The 24,733-nt window shown below is 32.7% G+C and overlaps 1 protein-coding gene across 1 annotated transcript in view; it reads left to right on the top strand.

The window, feature by feature from the left end:
* LOC143246366 (uncharacterized) overlaps window positions 1–22,606 on the top strand; it is a 64,161-nt gene extending 41,555 nt beyond the window's left edge. Inside the window, exons 7-10 of the mRNA XM_076492946.1 lie at window positions 9,716–9,892; window positions 15,687–15,945; window positions 16,774–16,908; window positions 18,998–22,606. Of these exons, the coding sequence (XP_076349061.1) occupies window positions 9,716–9,892; window positions 15,687–15,945; window positions 16,774–16,908; window positions 18,998–19,404 (978 nt within the window). The 3' untranslated portion in view covers window positions 19,405–22,606. The remainder of the gene's footprint in view (window positions 1–9,715; window positions 9,893–15,686; window positions 15,946–16,773; window positions 16,909–18,997) is intronic.
* The last annotated feature ends 2,127 nt before the right edge of the window (window positions 22,607–24,733 follow it).

Consider the following 24,733-nt stretch of genomic DNA (forward strand, 5'->3'; position numbering starts at 1 on the left):
AATGTTTAAAATAATGAACTGCTAGTGCAGATAGTTCTCGTACAGTTTATGCGAATATTGAAAAGTAAGCAAACAATTGTTATATGAGCTACAAACTTTCGAAAAATAAATGTTTAAATATTGTGGGAAACCTACTTTTTGTAATGATATATTAATATATTTTAAAAGCCATATATGTATATATATATATATAAACCAACATACACCTTTTGATACGAAACTTTAATCCAGAATTCATATGTTTTCCACTTTAGTATTAAAATAAGGTTAATAAGAGCATCTTTGAATGTGAACATTTTCGAACATTTGTTATTAATATTTTACTGTTTGTTTGTTTGAAGTTAAGCATAAATCTGCACAATGGTTTCTTTGTGCTCTGCCCATCACGGGCACAGAATCTGGTTTCTTACAGGGGAATCCGTAGACAAACCATTGGGCTACTGGGGAACAATGTTTTACGGCGATGTACTCCTATGACTAACAATATAGGGTAACTTCATTATTAGAACATAACAAGTTATTAGAAGGAAAGTAACTCCTCTGATATATTTGTTGTTTTGGTGGATATTAGTTGGTTAAAAAAGTAACATCTAGGATCATGAAAGATTAATTAAGATGGTATAACAAGATGAAATTCAAACCTGTTACACTAATAAATTTATGCCTTTCTTATTATAGTTTCAGAATTTAGTTAATTGTTAAAAAATGCTTGTAGTGATTCGTGTAAAAACATACATAAACTAAGTATGATAGTAAATATAATTTAACATAAAGTAAGTATGATAGTAAATATAATTTAACATTCGATGGAACGAGAACCATACCTTGGTATTACACTCTCTCAAAAGTCCCCCTTGTCAGTCCTCTAAAGTTACCCGGATGCATGTAACAAGATACGGCATGTGACGGAAACTGCGACGTTGTGCTTTCATAAAACGAGTGAAGAGGGCGGAAGGATGTTTGACGGCATTTTGCTGCAGTAATAATAAAAATGTTTCACTAGCTCCAGGGAAAGAGCTGGTGCAATTATAGCATAGTGGAATAATGTTTTTAAAAGTTTAATAAGGGTTTGTTAAGAAACCGTTTTTTGGAGCCCTGATACAGAATTACAGTAAAATATTATTCTTAGTTCTTTAATTTAACATTTTGAATACCGCAAGTACAATATATATATTAGAGGAAATTAATATTGATAAAGTTAAGTAAACAAAATAAAAAAGAAGGACTATGTTAAAAACAGCAAATCCAAACGTCTGACTAATTATATTAGATTGTTGTAACCTAAAAACAATACAAAACAAAAATAAATTAAAAAATAATAAACATTGACACTGCATTAATTAAACAGATCCCAAGGTACAAGCTATAATACGAGATATAAAATGTTCCCTAGAATTTGGAGATGACTAGGGAAATAGGGCCCACATTGTGGTGGGGACACATTGTCTATCATTCTTAACCTCCATTTGCTGCCAGTTGCACGCAAAGAAATAAAATAAAGGAGTAAAAAAGGATATAGAAAGAGAAATTAAGAGAACGAGATGTGGGCGCTGAAGTCCACTACGCCCCACATCTATATCACCATGCACACTGCCTGCAGCTGACTGTGGGTAGGTGACTGCTTTTCAAAGTAAAGAAAAAGTTATTGAAAAATAAAAATAAGAATAAGTACTACCATTTTGGGATAAGTAAGTTAAAAACTTACATCTTGAAGTTATCATTTCAACCCCGGTTATGGTAGAAAGGCACTTATTGGTAGCCCAGCAAATGAATTATACTAGTATATAAAGTTTCATTCAGTTATCAAAATAAACTAGTATAGCACCCAACCACCACCTAATTATTAAGTATACGGTGACTATCATGCTCTAAACAAGCTTTTATATCCAACAAGGTGTACGTCTGCATAAAGTAGTGCCAAGTTGTTAAATGACTTTATTCATAACTAAAAATAGTTATTAAGAATTTTATTAAAATTTCTCTAATTTTTATTTCTTTATATTTATTTGATACTTTATTATATTTGTTACATAATAGTTTAATAATCTTATTTAAAGTCTCTTTATTAAATCCATTAACTATTAATTTTTGTTTCAGTATTTCAACATTATTGATAAAATATTGTAATTTATTAAAACTTTTACAATATCAGAATAACTGCGAAGTTATAATGCTTATAACAGAAAGATATGGTACATTTCTGTTAAAAGAGAGTAAACCATAAATTCAAAATCCAAAATAGTTTCTTTTTTTAAAAATATTGATACTGATATCCTTGCCAATTATTTCAATTCCTAAATCTAAATATTGTGTTTATGTATTAGACATTGGAGTATTTTCAATTTCTAATTCTACTGGATAAACAGTGTTAACATTGTTTATTTCAGGATTATTTATACTAATTAAATTAACTATATATTTGTAAGTTAAAGTAAAAATATCTCTGCAATTTTCAATAAATCTATTATTGTAATAGTAAAGATATAAATTTACTATACAAGTAGAATAGTTAGCTCCTATTAAAACTCTTATCACTTGCTTAAAATCCTGGTTATTGAAGCGTAATATATATATATGTTTTAATGATTTTGGAGCTATATTTTCTTTTGTACAGTTCCATTTTTATTTCATCACATTGTACATCATAATTCCATTAAAATATTTAATCTTTGTTTATTAATAAAAGAGATACTTATTCATTGATGATTATAGTATAAAGAACCCAATATCTAGTTTTCAGTAGTTATTACGGTCAAACCTGATTATTGCTTATATAGGAAAAAAAAACGTAGAAAATTTATTTCAGTAAGGGAAGTCTCACACATATGAACAACAAAAACGTTTACATCTTTTATGCAAATGACATAATATTCTTTATGAAACCAGACCGTCCGACTTTAATACCGTTATAATTTACACAATACAAATATAGGAAACTCTAGCAATAATATTTATGTGATTCTTTTAAATACTTCGAACTACATTTGAAATTCAAATACAGAAAAATAAAGTATCTTCATAATAATCACCTAAATAGTCTTTCGGGGGGGAAAGTGGAAAGTCTTCCAATTTACTAACCCTAAAAGCAACGTTTGATCACTTGCACTGGACATATCCTGATGTGGCTTTTCTATAACAAAACACAGATCACCAAATTAAGAAACGATAATATGAAATATTATTCTATCGTAGTGTTAAATTTGGATGACAACTAAATATTCACAAGAAATTATTAATTATTATGGATCCCCAACAATTTCGTATTACAGATGTATTTAAATTGATTTTATTTTTTCAAATTGTGAATATCATTTATATATTAAACGTAAGTGTTAAGCTACATTTATTTTGGAGACCAAATAATCTTGTTACTTCATCTGTTAATTCTGCTAATTTAACAGGAATTTGTTCCAAACTATGTGTCATATGTGGATGTTTTGATTTAATGTTAAACTTTCTTTTCCTAATTCATTGATAGATAAATCATATATTGATTTATGAATATATGCAGTAATCGTGAATTGAAATACATAATAAATTGGCATTCGTTTATTTTTCCTGATTAACGACAATTTATATTTTATTTTTATAGTTATAACAATAACTGATTCAAACACTATTACATTAAATATTCAAGCTCATTAAAGAATAAATAAGTATTTGTAATATTAGTACAAAATGAATTAAGTGTTTTCTCACGTGAACGTTTTTAACCCTATGTATTACTCGTCTTACATTTTCATTGTCGCCTAGTTTTCTTAAACTTTCCATTTTGTAATTATTATGTATCAGTACACCCAAACATATAGTCTTGCATATTTTAGCACTACAAGTTATTTTCTCTTTGAATAATAATATTAACATATATTCTATTTTGATATCATTCGAATATTATAAGCTTTATTTGGTAAAGTTATGGTGTTTATTAAATGTGAAACAAAGTATGTATGTTTTTCTTCTCTTTCTTCAAATCAAAATTACAGCAATAAAAGTGGACTATATGTTGAATTACTACTGCTGTCAAAATTACAGAGTAGTTTACATTATAGGATTATATACTACATTACTATCGCTGTAACACAAGGTAAGCTTTATAAAAATAATTAGAGAGGCGAGTTTAATTACGTGAAATACGGTATAAGGCAGTTCAAACTTTGTGTTAAATTCACAATATTACTAGTACCTAAAGTATATAATAATGATCTGATTCAAAAGATGAATATTACAAAGTTTGTTTCCTATTACTTGAAAAAGTTGAAATGAATTAATTCTATAAAGTTCTCACTTTTAGAGTAATATGTTGTGATAAATATCTTGTAATTGTTTAGTTATTCAGTAACAAAGTAAACTAAACGAATAATAATTAAATAAATGAAGTGTAGATTAAATGAAAAACAGATTCTTTAATAAATATCTGAATTAGCATGTTCTTTTCTCTAAAAACATTTTTAACCTTTGCGCTTTTTTTTCATTTTAGCACACTAGCTTATTTCCTTTCGGTCCACCACGTAAAATAGAAGCCCAGATTTTAGAGTTGTAAGTCCAAAAGCTTACAGCTCACCTTTTCGGGATCTAACCTGTTCGTAGGGCTTTTAAATTATTTTATAACAGATACTTAGTCTTCGTATTTAGCTATAAAATTTATAGTTACGTCTGTTATGTGACTTACCTATATTTTTTAATGTAATTGGAATATCTGTAGGGTGTGTGTATGAATGGATGTATTTTCTTACAGCAGCATGGCCAGGTGGTTAAGGCGTTCGACTCGTAATCCGAAGGTCGCGGGTTCGAATCCCGGTCGCACCAAACATGCTTGCTCTTTCAGCCATGGGGGCGTTATAATGTGATGGTCAATCCCACTATTCAATGGTAAAAGAGTAACCCAAAAGATGGGGGTGAGTGGTGATGACTATCTACCCTTTTCTAGTCTTACACTGCTAAATTAGGGATGGCTAGCGCAGATAGCCCAGGAGTATCTTTGCGCGAAATTCAAAAACAAACAAACAAACAATTCTTATAGCAAAGCAACATCGGACTATCTGCTGAGTCCGCCGAGGGGTAACGAACCCCTGTATTTGTAGGAAGGAGTCATTATTTATAATATACGTTAATGGTTCACTTCAAAAATGTCACTTATGTTTTATAACTATTTTTATACCCGCCTTGCAACTGTAAAATTATTTACATTCTAGTTAACTTCGAATTAAGTTGTAAATACTAATGAAATAATCATATGTTTCGGTGTTTAAATATATTTCGTAAAATCAAATACTATGCTTAAAAATAATAAGTAAATAATCTGAAAGAAAGTGACTAAGCGAGCTTTCCCTTAAATGAAATATTTGCTCATCTTTGGCTTTTATAAATTTTTAAAATGATTTTATTGTACACCGTCACATTCTCCTGGGGTATATCGAAGCAACTCGACTTAATCAGGGATCTTAGAGTTGCGTATTCTTTCGCCGAGGTAAACAGATTTTTTTTATAGTAGACTCAATATAGTCTTTCTGACAATATAAATAGGTAAATTTATAAAACCTACATTTTAAAATTTTAATGTAGGAATATGGTTCATTGTGTAGTTGCATGCATAACAAAAACAAAGAAGAGTTTCGTAGGTTTGGGGTATTTTATACGTATTAAAGAAACAAAATTTTGACCAATCTTTTATTTAAAGAATTTATTATAAGAATTGTAATACTAAAGTACAAACCAGTAAATGTTTTTCATGGTTTAGTTTACTTTGAAAGTGGCCATTATTACTGTAAAGCAAAGCATCCACAAATGGTCTCCTTGATACTCTACAGGCCTGGCATGGCCAAGCGCGTTAAGGCGTGCGCTTCGTAATCTGAGGGTCGCGGGTTCGCGCCCGAGTCGCGCCAAAACATGCTCGCCCTCCCAGCCGTGGGAGCGTTATAATGTGACGGTCAATCCCACTTTTCGTTGGTAAAAGAGTAGCCCAAGAGTTGGCGGTGGGTGGTGATGACTAGCTGCCTTCCCTCTAGTCTTTCACTGCTAAATTAGAGACGGCTAGCACAGATAGCCCTCGAGTTGCTTTGTGCGAAATTCCAAAAAACAAACAAACAAAACAATGCTCTACAATTAATTTTATATTGTCAGGCTTACTATTCAAATAAGTAAGAAATTGATGTGCTTGATCAGAATACCTGAAAATGATAAAGTGTTATCCTCATATCTGCAATAGTAAGGCGGTTTAAATTATATGGGGCAGTCTTCCAACCATCGTTTTTCATTATAGTACAAAAAAATTGGCCAAAGAGAGTGCTAGTCCAGAACTCATGGCGACACGATCAATCTTCTAATAAAAAATTGCTGTTAAAAAGAAAATGGAATTCTTTTGTAGCAAAGGTCATCAACCTCGAACAAACAGTTTTAACAATAACTAAACTGTTGGAGTTGTCGTTTTTTCAAAGATCAAATCGACATTTAACTGTACAGTCTCTTCTAATGATTTCGTTGTTTACAGCGAATCAACATCAAAACTGACACAATGATGTTGTTTGTTTTAAAGCAAAGCCACATTGGACCATCACCAAGGGGAATCGAATCTCTGATACTTTCGGTGTAAGTTTATAGGATTAACGTTGTCCATCCAAGGGTACTTACACAATAAACATTGCTCTCAAATTTTATCTGCTGTGTTCCATTGGAAAAGTTGAAATTGTATTTTAACGCGTATTCGTTATTGGTGAAAATCATGGTAATTCGATCAAAAAAAGAACAATAGCTATAGAATTATTATTAGTTCCAGCATTAGAAACTACAGGTCGTAATGTGCACCTTTTTTTTACGAAATTTAGGAGAACCATAAAAGAGGTATAGACGATACGTGACGATAGTCCAAAGCTCAAATATTGTTTTTCATGTAAAACATTGTTTGTTTTCAGTATCGATAGATATTTTTGTAGTTTCTTCTGTTATACCACTAGGTTTATAGTTGAACTTTAGATATTATTGTTTTTCGTTTCAATAATTATCTTTGTAGCTTATTCTCTTGTATCACTCGGGATTATAGTTAAACTTCATAAATTTAGCAGAACTAGCTGAAATATCTTCAACTTTTCTTAAATATTCATCTTCGTTTAAAATTGGAGCACTATTATCATTGTCAGGGTTAGAAATATCTTTGTCTAAAACTGGAGCACTATTATTTTTTCAGGGTTAAAAATAATGAGATTAGGATTTTTACTCAAATGCTTCAAGCTTTTTAATTTCTCTGAACTTGAATTTAGAACATTTTTATGTTTACCAGTCTAATTAATGGAAAATGTCGAAGCCGTATCACTAACTTGAGTTCCATTACTACCGAAAGAGTAATCGGGAAGGACCAAAAATTGTGCAAATTGAACAAAATATTTGAAATACTAAATTTTAGATCATGAGAAAAATGTTTATTCTCTCTATCATTCAGAGGATACTTTTAATGATTAAAGAAGTCACTGTCTGGTTGTTCGTTTTACCAATATAATTTTACTTGATTGTTGTCTTAGATAAAATAACTTAATCAACTGCTCTGTTTTACATTATACAATAATTTTTACTTAATTGTTGTTTTGGATAGGACAACTTAATCAACTGCTCTTTTTTACGTTATACAATAATTTTTACTTGATTGTTGTCTTAGATAAAATAACTTAATCAACTGCTCTTTTTTACATTATACAATAATTTTTACTTAATTGTTGTCTTGGTTAGGACAACTTAATCAACAGCTCTTTTTTACGTTATACAATAATTTTTCAGGCCTGGCATGGCCTAGCGCGTAAGGCGTGCGACTCGTAATCCGAGGGTCGCGGTTTCGCGCCCGTGTCGCGCCAAACATGCTCGCCCTCCCAGTCGTGGGGGCGTTATAATGTGACGGCCAATCCCACTATGCGTTGGTAAAGGAGTAGCCCAAGAGTTGGCGGTGGGTGATGATGACTAGCTGCCTTCCCTCTAGTCTTACACTGCTAAATTAGGGACGGCTCAGTGCAGTCGGCTAACAACCTACTCACTTAAATACTTGTTGAAGAATCCGCAAGCGATTGCGGCCCTATGTTCCTAGATGGAATCTAATGGTGATAACTAGCTAACAATAATTATTACTTAATTGTTGTCTTGGATAGGATTACTTAATCAACTGCTCTCTTTTACATTATACAATAATTTTATTAGTTTGTGTTTCATACTGAGTTTTGTGATATTGCCTAGAATAACAGAACTGTGATGCTGAAACTTTAAAGTTCAAAAATTAAAGAAATATTCTAAACCGTTTACATTTATTCCGAAAATGTATATATACGTAGTTTGGTTATAGAAACTTTCAAATGTAGTTTTTCTGTACTTATAAATTGAGTTAAGAGAGTTTTACTTAGGTTTCCTACGTCTTTTTTTTTTAATGATATTAATAACTGATGAATTTTGGGAAATTTCAAAAGTAGTATAAATTTGTAAACTAGATTAACCAATACCTAGTTAGTTAACTTCGATCCTAGGGTTATAAAATAAATAATATCCCCAGTTTATCCCTTACCAATTGTAAACTGTAAACTCAACGTATCAAATACAAACGATAAAACTAAATACTATCTTCTAAACGTTCGTTGTTGTTACAAAAATAATTAAAACTATTTTAGATGCACTAATAAAAACTCCAAACCTTCACTTCCATGACCATTTACAGAACTTTCGTATATTTGTACTCTCTACCTCTGAACTGAGTTTTACTTCTAGTTATTGATAAAAATAATTGTTGGTAATTTTCACCTCTCATCACCTCCACAAAAATGTTTAAATTAACTTTTAATATTTCATATTACAAATTAGATTTTGGCTTATTTATCAAACTTAATTCTCGTTGTGTTCTAAAGTAAAATAACGATTCTTTAAAAAAAATTATAAGAACATTTTCATTTTGATCAATACATTTTTCATGCTTGGCACGGCCTGGCGATTAGGGTGCTCGACTCGCAATCTGCGGACTTCGTGTTTGAACCCAGATCACCGAAAATGCTTCACCTTTTAGCATTGGGGGCGTTATAATTTAACAGTAAATCCCAGTACTTTTCGATAAAAGCGTAGCCCAAGAGTTGGCTGTGGGTGGTATTGACTAGCTAGCTGTCTGTAACTGCTAAATTAGGTACGGTAGTACAGATATCCCTGCAGTAGCTCTGCTCGAAATTCAAACCAAGCCAATATTTTTTTACTAGTTATTTCGATTTAAAAATATTTATAGATTAATCATCACCGTCATTTACAACTTTATGCCCCTTCTCCATATTACGGAGTTACAATATTACAAACCGTTTGTGCTTAATTACAAACAAACTTTATGAAAAAAACAACATAAAATCACCATTATCAATTAAACATTCCCTAATGATATAACCGATTCAGTTAATGTAATTCATTCAAAAGCATTCTATTTAACTTGTATTTATAATAGCATACAATAAGTTTGTTTTGCTTTGAATTTCGCGCAAAGCTATTCGAGAGCTCTCCGCGCTAGCCGTCCCTAATTTAACTGTGTAAGATTAGAGGGAAGGCAGCTAGTCATCACCACACACCGCCATCTCCTGGGCTACTCTTTTGGTTGGCTGTGATCACTTGGATACATATAAAATTGAACTTGACGTCTATAAGGATGAATTGAAGTTAATTTTAGTTTTGTGCAACATAAAACTTATACATTTTCCCTTCGTGTTTCTGTATAAAGCAAAAATTGCTACGGCCCTACTTTGCATCATACAGAGACCTCTTACGGAGAAACATACAGGAAGTGTTGAGACAGCTGACTACAACAGATCCAGCCTATTTTCTGTCGGTGTTAGAATTACTACAAGGACACGGGTGCTCGCTCATCGACTTCAGGAAAGTTGATATGATGTTTAAGGTAATTTATTTCTTTTACTATTTTCTGGAAATTTACATACTGATTTTATATACTAATAAGCTATGTGTACTCTGAAAACCGTGGGTATCGAACCCATATTTGTAGCGTATTCAGCTCATATATTTACAGCTGAGTCGCCGGAATGCTTTAGATATTGAAGAAAGAGTTGTTTTTGTTTTGAATTAAGCTCAAAGCTACACAATGGGCTATCTGTGCTCTGCCCACCATGGGTATAAAAACCCGAATTTTAGCGTTGTAAGTCCGCAGACATACCGCTGAACCACTGGGAAGCTGAAGAAAGAGAGCACGTACTGTTTTATATAATGCTAATAACATACTATTAAAAGAAGTAGGTTAGGCTTGCCTTTTTTAAAGTTGTTTCGAATGCTTTATTACATGAGAATGCGAATGGAGTTTCCCTGCAACTTCTACAAGAGCTTTGACTACGCAGAGCAATATATTGTTTTCGAAAATTATCTGCTATGCTACTAGGAAAGTATTAGCAATGTAGTTATCTGTGACAGTATCAGTAAGTAGAATCAATGAAAGAGGTCAAGCATTTATATTCCTAATGGGAAATTTACAATTTAAAATAATTATACCTGTGTGTGATTTTACACCTTGTTATTTCGTGTTTAACGACGAATCTTCGTATATTTCTTCTTCATAGTAACCACTATATACTTTAGTGATCGCTTAATTAAAACGAGATGTTTCACTAATATTTTGATGTTTGTCACCACTAACTTTCAAGAGGTCACTTTATTACGAAGTGACTTGACGGATTGTACAGAGGGCTGAGTATGTTATATGAACATGATTTTGAATACACAAATTGACAACTTCTGTGACAACCCCAGCCGATATAAAGACTCATTGGAACGGGATATATCACAACTACATTCTGACATCATTTGATGTAACGTTGGGAGTATAATGCAACACAAGCGGAAAATGAGTTTTACGGAAGGATAGGATACAACCTGATTCGGCCCAAAATGTTCATATACTTAGACATAAAGGCGTGATTAGATTTAGGATTAAAATGTATAAGCTGAAGAGAAAGAAAAATAAAAATAGGTCAACTTGGGAGCCAAGGCTATAAAGAAAGATACTTATAATAGCTTGTACTTCAACAGTATTAGACAGTACAGCGTTTTGTAATAGCTGAGGATGCACGAACACAATAGTCAGAGGCAAACGTCGTTTACGTGTTTCAAATAACAGCACAGTACATAATTAATAAGGATCTCTGCCTGGAAAAGCGACACAAGTCACGTTATATACAAGCTGCTTCCACGGACATATTCATTAAATCATCGCATAAGCAATTATTTGTAGAATGAAACAAAGACTCATATTATTCCAAACGAATAAATATCAGCTAAATCGCCTATGAAATTCTACATGATCGAAACATTAAAACGGGCGCTGGAAAACCGGTGTTATCGTTATTTGGCTTATAGAAAGCTTGCAAGGAGGAAAGGTATGATATTTACATGACATCTTTAAAGACTCAGCATTTTGTGATCAAAACTGTTTTGCGATATTAAAGATGCAATATCATCAGAAAGAACACGACTGAACTGTGACTGTTTGGCGATACTCCAAAATCCTTTGGATATAATTCACTCAACCCCTGCAATAGCATTTGATTTAGCAAAATATATATTCGTTATCATGAAGTTAATCAATAAATATTAACTGTTAAGCTCCCAACTAATGAGTTTACGCTAACAGCAGCTCGAATATATGTATATATATAATTACGTGATTCATATTATAAATTTCAAAATTCCATTATAATAAATAATACGCCAGAGTTGACAAAGAAATGAAAAATACACATATGAGAACCGATGATTTGGAATAAAGTTCATGTTTGATTGTGGTTTATTTTAATAGTACTTTGATTATTGCATGTTTAAAATCATAGCTTATAACAGTATTATTTTAGTATTCTACGTGTCACTGAATACTGAATAACTGCATACAGTTATAATTTCAGATAACCTTCTGTTCGCTGCAATGATGAGTTTGAGTATTAAACAAAAACTACCCTGAACAATGACTTGAGGAAGATAAGAGATATACAGATAGGATAAGTTGTTGTTACACAAAAACTACCCTGAACAATGACTTGAGGAAGATAAGAGATATACAGATAGGATAAGTTGTTGTTACACAAAAACTACCCTGAACAATGACTTGAGGAAGATAAGAGATATACAGATAGGATAAGTTGTTGTTACACAAAACTACCCTGAACAATGACTTGAGGAAGATAAGAGATATACACAAAACTACCCTGAACAATGACTTGAGGAAGATAAGAGATATACAGATAGGATAAGTTGTTGTTACACATTCATGATGTAAGATATCCAACAGAATAATTAAGAGGAATGTGTTAGAAAGCGTCTGTAATGAAATGGGACTTGAGTCGAAAATGTTGTCGCCATCTTGAGATGTAGTTTTAATAAAATCTTTATAAGGAGTGGTGTAATAAAATATTCATAATAACAGCTATCGTCAGAATTCAAAATTATCTCTTACTGGAGAGAACTTTCACTGACTTTACTGTTGTTCAACTATGTATATATATATATATATATATTGTTTACTGACTTTCACTGACTTTACTGTTGTTCAACTATGTATATATATATATTTTGTTTACTGACTTTCACTGACTTTACTGTTGTTCAACTATATATATATTGTCAATAATGAGGTTACCACCACAGTGGCACACACACACAAAATAATAACCAGCTAAATTACTTCACTGTGCCATTGTAATCGATTTTCTAGGTTTCTACAAACACTAGGCTACGATACAGCCATTGTAATTTAAAAGTGATTTTGTTATTCATTGATTGTTTTGCGAGTTTCACTTACTGTACTTAATTAACAGTCATTATATATGTGTGTATATACATATGTATATATATATCGAAACTGTGTATTTATGTAACAAATTTCATGACGATGTCGTGCATGCTTGTATAGTATAGAAACACTCACGATCTGGTAATGTTACAGAGCAATATGTATTTATAAACATGGCTATTTGGTGGCGTTGTCCGTCTGTATAAGTTTGCAACAGACACAATAAGTCTATACCGCATTATTGAATTTTATAAACATTGTGGTTCGATTATCACACAAAGTCTAACTTTTTACATTTTGAGTGTTACTTAGATAAATGCAGTTTTAATATTTGTTCATGTACTGACTCCGAAACCATGAATTTTCTCTATGATCATGTGAAAATTTGTAACCTATATTGCTCCTATAGGCTGTTTTGAGTGTGGGGAAATCACCTATTGGTTAATGTTTAGGAATGTGAACCCAAGTGCCTTTATGTTTTGCGTTTCATTACCACAAGATACGGTGCTTCGCAATTTAAGGCGTGACAATGTTATAAAAGTGGCAATCAAACCCACATCAGTTGGTGGAAGTGAAAATAGTCCTTGTGTAACTCTATGCTAGAGTATCCAAAACATACAAACAAACTTCTTTGACTACCACGTGGGATAGTTGGCAGTTCGTGGTTATTGAATATTTGTACAACTGACCTCTGATTGAGATTAGTTTGGTCTGAGATTTTATACACTTATTTAACACAATTTCTGAACTTCAGTTCGGAACCCTGAGGTCAGTCAAGAAACATACTTATCGTCTCGTGTGAATTTTGTCAAATTGACCATCGTGTCTTCAGGTTTCCTTTTATTCGTGTGTTTTCCTGTTTAATTATCTACGTTTCTCTTTATTCCATCTTTTTTTTATAATTATAATCGCTTTATACAACTTTCTTTTCACTATTTTTTATTTATTGTTTTAAAGTGGTTGTGTGTTAAGTTAGTTGACTACGAACTTGTGTTTTCTTTGTATTTTGGATCACTTGTTAAATATCTTTATTCACGTCACGGCCCGGCATGGTCAAGCGTGTTAAGGCGTGCGACTCGTAATCTGACGGTCGCGGGTTCGCATCCCCGTCGCGCCAAACATACTCGCCCTTTCAGCCGTGGGGCGTTATAATGTGATGGCCAAACCCACTATTTGTTGGTAAAAGGGTAGCTCAAGAGTTGGCGGTGGGTGGTGATGATTAGTTGCCTTCTCTCTGGTCTTACACTGCTAAATTAGGGACAGCTAGCACAGATAGCCCTCGAGTAGCTTTGTGCGAAATTCAAAAACAAACAAACAATATTCACGTCACATTATCCTTTATATCTGCGTTTGTCGATCAGATCTGTAAAGTTTCCTGTAATCTAGTTTGCCTGTGATTCACGTAATCTCTATCCAGAACACAACAGCGTCACTATGACAACATTGTATAGCTGACTTTAGGGGTGTTTTAACGACGCTCTATGTTTCTAACGTTTTAGAAACCGCCGACTTGTGGCAATGCTATAACGTTTTGTACATTTATAGTATCTTCTGTATAACGATACTAAAGTGGTGTATATTTTTAAATGCTAGCGGATTGTCGTTGTTATTTAGTATCAGTCACTAAAACAGTGCTTATAATGCAGGTTTAACTATTAACACAAATATCCAATTTAAGAAGAAAACTTTAAAACATGAGCTGCAAATTGTAAGCATTATATTATACAATATTTCGAACTTTTTCTTTATTTCGTCGACTGCTTGCGACTGTTTGAGTACCTTAGATACTAATGCGTTATCAATGATTTTTGAGCAAACTTTGGTGGCACTCAGATTGCTGTCCCTAGTTTACCAGTGAAACACTAGAGGGTGAAGGCAACTAGTCAACATTACTCACCATCCGGTCCTACGTTACTCTTTCACCAACAAATAGTGGAATTGACCATAACATATTAACGCTCTCATAGCTGAAAGGGCAAGCATGTTCGGCGACGAGATTCGAATTCGCGACCCATATTTTATGAGTCGCGTGTCCTAACCATCAGGCTGTTCCAAGCACTACTTAGATCTATAAACAACAATAGAAAAAACTGAATTGTAATATCTTAAATAACTTAAAGCAAATTTTGTTTGTTAGGCATTAGAGGATGTAGTTTTATTTTACTACCAATCAGAAAGTGCCATCTGATATACTTAAAAAGTCTTAGAATTTGTCACTTAAGCCTCTGAAGGTTTACAACTAGTTTAGTGTAGTACTAAAGGGAACCTTGACTGAGCTTTCAAACTTAACCAAATTTTTAAGTGCTTCTTTATTTGTTATAGAGATTAAGACTTTGACCTACTTTTTTCTACATTAGAATGACAATCAATTGCTTTAAAAATATTCTCTAAGTCTGTATGTTTGACATAAAAATATTGCTACTAATTTCGAGTTGAAACTAGCAATAAATTTAAATCTGCAAATAAGATATGTCTTATAAAGGTTAGGCTCACACACGCAGACTACCCCAGCAGCTCTTTGGTGAGTCTGCAGGCTTACAACGGAAACATTTTGGTTTCAATGATCGTAGTAGACAGAGCATATATAGTTGTAGTTTTGGTTTCACAACAACCAAAACTACAAACATAGTTTATTCCTGTAATATTGTTATCGTTTTAGTATTATTGTATTTGATATAATATCTTATGTTATCTATGGAAGTCACGTGTGATTCAAGACTAGGGAATCACGAACAACATAGATCAGTACATCCGTTACATCTTAGTTCTCTGACGATAAGAATGAATCCCAGATGATTTACTGTCTTTGCTTATTATCTCATCTCTGTCCATTGTACTAGTTGATTTTTTAAAATCTTAATCTTAATGAATTAAAACAGAACGTCTCTCTATTTATTTGCAGAGCCCAGGAATTGAACCTGTAATTAAAGAATTCTGGAAGGTTTGGGGCCATGAACAAATTTCAAGACAAGTCTTTCCAGTAACTGTGACTCCAGTTTCATTAACCAAGCCTCTATACAACACTATTCCAAGAATGATTGGATCTTTACGTAGTGGCGCTGAAGGACCTGTTAATATCAACTCTTTTCCTCACATTCCGATTAAGGAAGGGCTTCAAAGCGTCATTAAGTGTCTTAAAGCCCAGGATATATCTCAGACAAGTACAGTTCTTCATCTCATTGATAAGCTTCAAGAAACATTTATTGATTTTAAATTTGTAACAGTTTCTAACTGCTGTCTGTCTATTCAAAACACTAAGCTTATTTTGAAGTGTCATACGTACATGAACAAAATGGACATTTATCGAAATGTTAGCAACATACAAGACAAACTGCTAGCAACTTTTGTCTTAAGTTGTAATAAAAAAAAGGAAGAAATCAACTGCTGTTTAGTAATAAAGAGAAATTATACTATAAAATTAAATAACTGGACAATCTACGATGTATTTAATTAGACATATTAACTTTTCGGATTGTTTAGTAATTAATTACAGGCAAGAAATGTATTTTTGTCTAAGAAAAGCCATTTGCACGATTTTTTTAAACTGAATTTTGTACATGACTAATAGAACAAAAACACTATCTTTGTAATAACTTTTTGTACTTTCACAAAATTTCATTTCATTTTTTGAAAAGTTCTCTTAACCTTTCTTTCCATTGACCACAATAGTTGACAATAAATTGTATTTATTTTACCTGAATATCATTAAAGATTACAACAAGTTTAGACTAACTGACCGTTATTCACGATGACAAAAAACCTACTTGAAATTAAAACGTATTCTGAAGACAACTGACATGACTATTGAGACTTTAATTAAAATAAAGTTTTAATATCAATACCAGCCGTCTTTACAATTCATTTTAACTTACAATTAATTATGTTTTAATGCTAGTTTTGAAACTTCACCTTGTATCAACTGTGTACTGTAATTCTTTAATTGTAATTAATAACATTAACTATCTTGGTCATATTTCCAATTTTTCTAGGAATTCAATCGGAACCAGCTGATACAAAAACTCGCTCTTGCAGTTGTAGCGTGTGTAAGATTCCTCCAGTGACTCTAAGGCCTTCTTCCAGATTAAGAATGTACGGAGAATTAGCAGTTAAAAATGGCCAGTCCGGTAAGTCCTTGTCTTTCATTCAAAAACGTACGTGGATAATTTTCTTCAGTAATTTTCATAGAAAGGCTAACAAAATCTAATTAAAGTTAACTACAATGAATCAAATTGTTTTTTATCGATTATTTGTTGGATTTAAATTCTTTTATGGACTGCGTTTGCTGGGTAGAGAGGTTAAAAGCGTTTCATTCTCTGTGTTTCTTTAACACGTGATAATCTTTAGTTACAAGCAAGACAACTTTTGAAAATTAAAATTAGTTTCATTAATATTAAATTTCAGAAACAAAATGACTAATTGTTAGTAAACACTGGATCATTATTATTTCATATTTAAAAAAGTGGTATTCTCATTTGGTATTTGGTTAGAATTTATTGTTACCTTATTATCTGTATAATTTAATCTTTGATGTCTGTCCAGGTAAGTACTATACAATAATCTCCCTTTCTTTCTAAATAACTTGACTTAGCTTCAACATGGATAATGTTAAGTAAAGAAATTAAATAGAACGTAAAATTGCATTGCTTTCAGTTTTAATTTTGGTTCCTAGTGTTATACTTAAAATATCTAGGGATTACGTTCATAAGAAGCAGTTAATGGCACAAATAATAATAACTTCCGAACGTAGTAAACTATGTACTTATAGTTTGGTTGTTTCTTTGGTTTACGACAAAACCACACTGAGCTACGTGCTGTGTTCAACACGGAGAATTAAAACCCAGATCTTAAAGATCTAATTACATAAACTGACCGCTGTTCCACCGGGGCACTGGAATTTAGAACAAAGCTAAAAATCAACCAGGCCATTAGTACAGTTGAATATAAATAATTCTTTTACGATTCTACTTGTAAAAATTAATCAGATTTGTTTCATCGCTAGCTACCTTCGCTATTAACGATATTTTATAAGCTTAAGACATCAAAATTTAGATGGAAAATATTTCATGGAACTATGAGCATTAACACTAAATGGATGCTTTGGAACTTCTTTATAATCTCAACTTTTGAATATTCAGCAGTTGAATGGTTAATAAAAAAAAAGTTAATACAACTTTCAAAATTTCAGTTTGAAAGTAAGCTAAATTTTTCTGACCAAAATTACACATTTTCCTTCAGGTCTTAGCAAATATCACTAGTGGTATAAATGTACTCATTTATTGTTTCAATACATTTTTGTTCATTTATTTTAAAGTATTCTTACTCATTCCAGCGTGTCTTCCATTGGCACAACGATATATCTGCGGACTCACACCGCTTAAAACCCGGTGTCCATTTTCGTGATGGGCAGAGCACAGTCAGCCTATTGTGTAGCTTCGTGCTTAATTTTAAACAAACAAGCAAATCTTTCCAGCGGCAAGTCTGCGTGATCCCACAGAAAAATACCGGCTTTCGATATTCGTGATGGGCACAGTAAAAATAGCTCATTGTGTATTTTTGTGCCTAATATCAAAGATGATTTTTACATCATGCAGTTCTGTAGCGACATCTGGAAACCCGAAGTAATAAGCCATTCGTACAAGTGTGAATGTCTGTCAACAATTAGAGAACGGCAAAAATCACAGTATTTCTAATTCAGAAAAAAACAATCCACAAGCGAAGAAAGAAGTAAACGAGTGTTAATATGTACGATTCCTAAAGAGTTTTGAGTGTATTTCATCTTGTATTAATGCATACTATGAAATACTTTTGTAATGCCAAAAAATAATATATATATTATTGTAATTCTATAAGGAGGGGAGCGGCTAAAGGTAGCTTAATACTTTGCAGATATATTAAGAGCAAATACACTGCAACTTGATATATTACCAGTAGTGGGACCAAATCTTTCATTGCTATTTGGAGATACATGAAAATGTTGGATGTTCAAAAAATACCTCCCCCTTTCATTAGAAAAAATGTATGAATTTTCAGTAACATTACTGTTGCACAGTATTTTAAGTTCGACAGCTTATAGAAAAAAAGAAAGAAATGATAGGTGTATAACGCTTTTATCTTTTATTTCATTCTAAGTTTCCATAAAATATTTACAACTTGCTTGCTATAACATTGTATCATAGGAAAGAAATTATCTCGCTTTATTTATTTATATATCAGGTTCTCAACATGGGTCGGCATTTCACTTACCAAATCATCACGGTCCGCCATCTAGCGACGTTAGGGAGAACCTGGCGCGTCATTCTTTCCGCTTTTCTTCTGCAGCTTTTCCGTATTCTCCATTTTCGTCACAAAGTAATAGAATGCGAGAACTGATGGCTATAAGAAATCATACTTCAACCAAGTCAGTGGAATTTCCTTATAGAGTCCAAACGGGAGGAGTTCCGGGAAGCTTGGCGGAGCCACAAACCGGCGCCACGTCTAACACATCTTCATTGGTTCAGCCCGTACCACACTACTTCTCTTTGGGATTGAAACCATACAGACCAATGATGTATTCATATTCTGTAGTGAACAAAACGGATTATTCTGTAACAACCGGACCTTATCAGAATGGATTCGGATGACAGTTTTAACAAGATATTACTCGTTAATTCATTTCGACGTCACTAGAGGCTTGAGCATCATGGCGAGCAGATATTTATGGAAGGCTAGAAGATAAAAACAAACTTGAAATGTATGTGTGTTGTGACAAATGTGGCTATTGAACGCTTTATCTCACGATGAAACTTGTGTATAGTATTCTGTTTCATCACTGAAAATACCGGAAAGACATTCTCATTACCAAAAATATTAGTGCTTCATCAACTTGATCCCGTCCATCATGAGCAGTTTATAATGCTTTCACATATTTGATCTATTTTTACATTATGTTTCATAGACGTAAGTGATAGCGTGGCGTTGAACAGATAAAGATATTTAAATAAAGAGCCTGTGAAGAAAACAGTTGAGAAATGTTTTGATAGAATAGGTTTCCCAAATGTTGTTTGCATGAACTTTATTTACTATAATATCAGAGGAATGTTGGACGTTTCCTTTGTTACAACACATACCACACGCACTTAGGTGTACATCTACTAATGACATGAGAAAAATATTATAGATTCTATTCAGACATGTATTCAGTTACGTGTATGTATATAAGATTGTTTAAAAATCAGGCAAAGACAGTGGTGTCTTAATTCCCATTTTAAAGTATCAAAGCTTGTACCAAAACAGTTATTCTGATCCACAGCACCAGGGTCGTCTGAAAGATCTGTTCAGAAGTGTTATCTAAAACAAAAGCACTTTTATTACAAAAATAGGGGGATATATAAAATTGTTTGGTTACTAAAAAAGCTTGTAACCCAAGAGTGCCGCAAAATTGTTTGTAACACTAAATATCGATGTAGGTAGTTTGTTGTTTAAATATTTGCATGAAATACATAGGGCAGTGCTTCAGGTTTCAGGTATTGATTGGAGTAAAGTGTCTTTTAATCACGAAAATCAATCTCTTACAAGTAATACAAGCGCCTGTTAGAATGGTATAATATTCCATACAAGTTTTAAATTTGTTTGTTTGCTGTTGAACACAAAACTACACAATGGGCTATTTGTGTTGTGATTAACACAAGCATTCTCTTGTTGCACAATAACAAACACTGTGTTCCTCAAGGGCCGGGCGTGGCCTAGTGGTTAGTGTGCTCGGACTGTGAATCCGATAGTTTATGTTTCACATTTGTTATCACAAAGGACACTTTCTGTTTTGGGGGCGGTAATACGTTTTGAGAGTAACACGAATTTTGACAGTTGGTGCTTTTAACTAGCTGCCTTCCCTGTAGTCTATCAGCTCAAAATTAAGCAAAGATATGCGCATTTATAAGCCTTGTGTAGCTTTATGCGAAAATAGTTAATTCATCTGTCGTTCTCCAAACACAAATTTGATTGTCCCAGCGAAATAAGCAACAAACTCCTACACGGAATTTCCAGTTCAACATTGTGTATATGCAACTACACTGCTGTGTTGTAACGTTCACGTCTTTATTATGTGTGTATAAAATGTGTTGTGATTTGTTAGCAGAATGATTATGTTATTTTTAACTTGAACTTGTGTTGTTACCATTCAAACACTAGACTAGTTTTCCACAGAACACAGATTGAGTTTCTTTTTTTTATACACAAACTAGTTTACAGTGAATAATAAAAAGGAAGTTGTTTGAAACGTAAATAAAATAATCACTTAAATATTGGTTAATGATCGTGATATTTCTGATTTGACAGAATGTGTCAGAAAAAAGCGATCAGTACCTGAGTAAAATAACTAATGTATATAATGAACCTCATTCAAAACATTTTAGTCATTTAGAAAACTCAAAATAGATTCACCCTCCTCCCAGAAACTTCTGTTTTATGTCAAATTAACAAAATCCATACGAGTTTCGAAGCACTACTTTTTAATTATATAATGCACATAAACCGAAAACGTTTACAAGTGATTCTTTGATATCGGTTACTGTTATATATAATAGAATAAGTTATTATGAATCATCCAACAGAATAAATAAATGTCGTTAAAGACATGTTAAAAAAAAGTATTTTAAAACGAAAACTTAATATTTGAATGAAGACATAAAATTAAAAAATAAAATATCGTATAAAACATTTGGATACACGTTTTTATGGTAGACTTATACAGTTAATGTGTTTTTGTTCTATACCTATCACATGTTAACCGTAAATGTATACACTGCTTTAAGATGTAATTTCTGGTAGAATACACTATACTGGCTAAACATTGAGTGACCCCACAGGGATCTTCTGTAGTATTAAAAGTGGTTTCATTACACACATTATGACTGTTCAGTTGACAACTGTATGTTATCTGTGAAATACTTATCGTGTACAACTGTATGATCTGTTTTAGTTCAGATGGTTTAGCTGATTTTTTTTACAAAGATGTAGTGTTATACTCTAATCAACAACTCATAGTTTCTTCCAATTCTAGTAAAGAATTTATTTAGCAATGCAAAATAAATGAGCTCGTGTTAAACTTTACATACAAGATATCATGCTATACATTTGTATCTAAATATATCATTTTTCAATTGTTTTTAACCTATCTTTATTCTAGGCAATCAGGACTATTTATTTTTGCCTTACTTCAAAAAGGATCAAGCAGGAATAAGATAATTACAGGTTACTTTGGATAATAATATATAGTCCTCTACTGTTTACAACAGTACCAAATACAATATATATATATAAAGTACATTTAAACATGCACATGCGTTTAATATATCAGTTCACAAAACCAAACATGCTATCTCGTGTAGCTGTTAACAATGTTAATAAAATTTATTGTGACCGTATGACGATTACGTTTATAAAAGTTTCCTTGAAATAAAAGAAACACACTTATATATATATACATTTAAGTTCACAAAAATAACTGGTATTTCAATCTATTGAAACTAAATATTAAAAATAGTTATTGGTTTTCCCTGAAATAGAATCTCAAGCAAAATCTTCGAAAAAAAAAAGAACTTCTATTGGCTTAAGAACACATTGAAGTAACAATATCAAGAAGGTACAACAGTACTATTTCAAAAACGCTATTTACAAGTTGCTTAGACTTACGTGTGTGTGTAAGGACAAGTATGTCTGTTTGCTGTTGTTGTTAAAACTGTAACATGATTTTGCTCATATTTTGTGGAATACCTGTAAGTGTTAATAAAGTTAAAGAAACACCAATATTTGTTTTCATTGCTTTTAAAACCACCAATATTTTATTGACCAATTTGTAAATCAGTTTGTAAATATTACCGTTACAAAATAAAATGTCTCTTGCAGTCTTCACTTGATTATTAAGCAAATTAAGCATTTGATGACCATTCACGTGATCTGACATACAAGTTACTGGCTGTTCAATCTATTCTGGCCTGGCATGGCCAGGTGGTTAAGGCACTCGACTCGTAATCCGAGGATCGCGAGTTCGAATCCCCTTCACACCAAACATGTTCGCTCTCTTATCCGTGGGGGCGTTATAATGTGACGGTCAATCCCCTATTCGTTAGTAAAAGATTAGCCCAAGAGTTGACGGTGGGTGGTGATGACTAGCTGCCTTCCCTCTAGTCTTACACTGCTAAATTAGTGACGGCTAGCGCAGATAGCCCTCGTGTAACTGTGAGCGAAATTCAAAAGAAACCAAACCAATCAATCTATTCTACGTACGTGTGATATTAAATAATCTTGTTTTTTTCAGTTGTAATTTTAAAGTGAATAACAGAGAAGAAATTGCTTCAAATTGCTAGGTCTTAAATAACAAACGTTTCACCTATGTAGAGGGCTATCGGACAGATGGAGTCCAGACAATTGAAAGATTCCACATGTTTGTTATCAGAAAAGGAAACTGCTTTCAAACTTTCGATAAGAATTTAGGGACCTGATAAGAGAGATCATCAGCTACAACACCGACGTGCGACATTTGTTTATCGATTTTGGGTTACTATAATTGTATGTTATCTGCTTCGAGACTGAATCAGATGATTATACCTGCGTTAACGATGCCGTATCAAAGTAAAAGTGGCTGATAAAATATTTTACGAGGCTGAGTTGTATATTAGAGTTATATTCGTTTTTCAGGTGTGTATCATTCTTCAACTGACAGCCAGGCAAAAGGCGTATATTCGGTTGCAAAAAATTGGAACATGATTCAGCATCCCTTTTATGGTGCTGGCAGAAGTGTTGCAAGAATAAGTATTATTTCACGCATGCGTCCTATAAAATGGCGCTTTTAACACCACGCATTATATAGATTAAACTGTAGAGTCATTTTTTTCTATCAGATATTGGTTCCATCGTTCATGACCTTAGCTCAGTAGATGGTGATTCTCGCTTTGGCTGTGCTAAACTGATGGATACATTCCTTGAAGATTATAGAATTAATTGAATGAAACAGTTCACTTTTGTTAGATAAAAAGACAGGTAACATTCCTTCTGGTGACCGTAGAGGCTAAAGGTACCATGGAAAAGGTTATTTGAAGGATCGATAGAGAATATTTTGAGACCTCTTCAGCGTTATTATATTTTGGAGCCAGGCTGTTCTTATTATTTATGATGGCCTTATACACTACTGAAGTAAAATGTTATGGACTCTAGAGATACGACGTTATATTTGCTAAAGGTTAATTGGTGAAAACAAGCCGAATTACCCTCAATAATAATTTTAAATCATATGATTGAACACAGGGTGCCTAATTTGCATGAAACTTATCGAAAGAGCAAACTGACATATCTGAAATATTATGAATTCCAGTTGTCGAAACTACTTATCCTGGCCTGGCATAGCCAAGCGTGTTAAGGCGTACGACTCGTAATCTGAGGGTTGCGGGTCCAAATCCCCCTCGCACCTAATACGCTCGCTCTTTCATCCGTGGGGGCGTTATAATGGTACGGTTAATCCTCATTATTCGTTGGTAAAAGAGTAGCCCAAGCGTTGGGGGTGGGTGGTGATGACTAGCTGTCTTCCCTCTAGTCTTACACTGCTAAATTAGGGACGGCTAGCACAGATAGCCCTTGAGTAGCTTTGTGCGAAATTCCAAAACAAACAAACAAACAAAACTACTTATCCTAGATACTAGAAGTTTTATAAAGAACGGATCATTATTCACTACGAGCAAATAACGTTAATATAAATGCTTCAAATATAATGCAACTATAACTAATTGTTCAAAAATTTATAAAAGATGTTATTCGAAAATTCACTGAATATGTTATCAAATTTATCAATTCTAATAAATAAATCAATTTATTAAATGTAACAAATGTAATTTGCTAGGATGCATACACTCCTTAGGGAGTGCTGGAGGAAATATAAAATGGCCTATCTTTAGCTTCATAGACATTTTCAAATTGTCT

Source organism: Tachypleus tridentatus, chromosome 3, assembly GCF_004210375.1.
Source record: "Tachypleus tridentatus isolate NWPU-2018 chromosome 3, ASM421037v1, whole genome shotgun sequence".
Classification (NCBI taxonomy): Eukaryota; Metazoa; Arthropoda; class Merostomata; order Xiphosura; family Limulidae; genus Tachypleus; species Tachypleus tridentatus.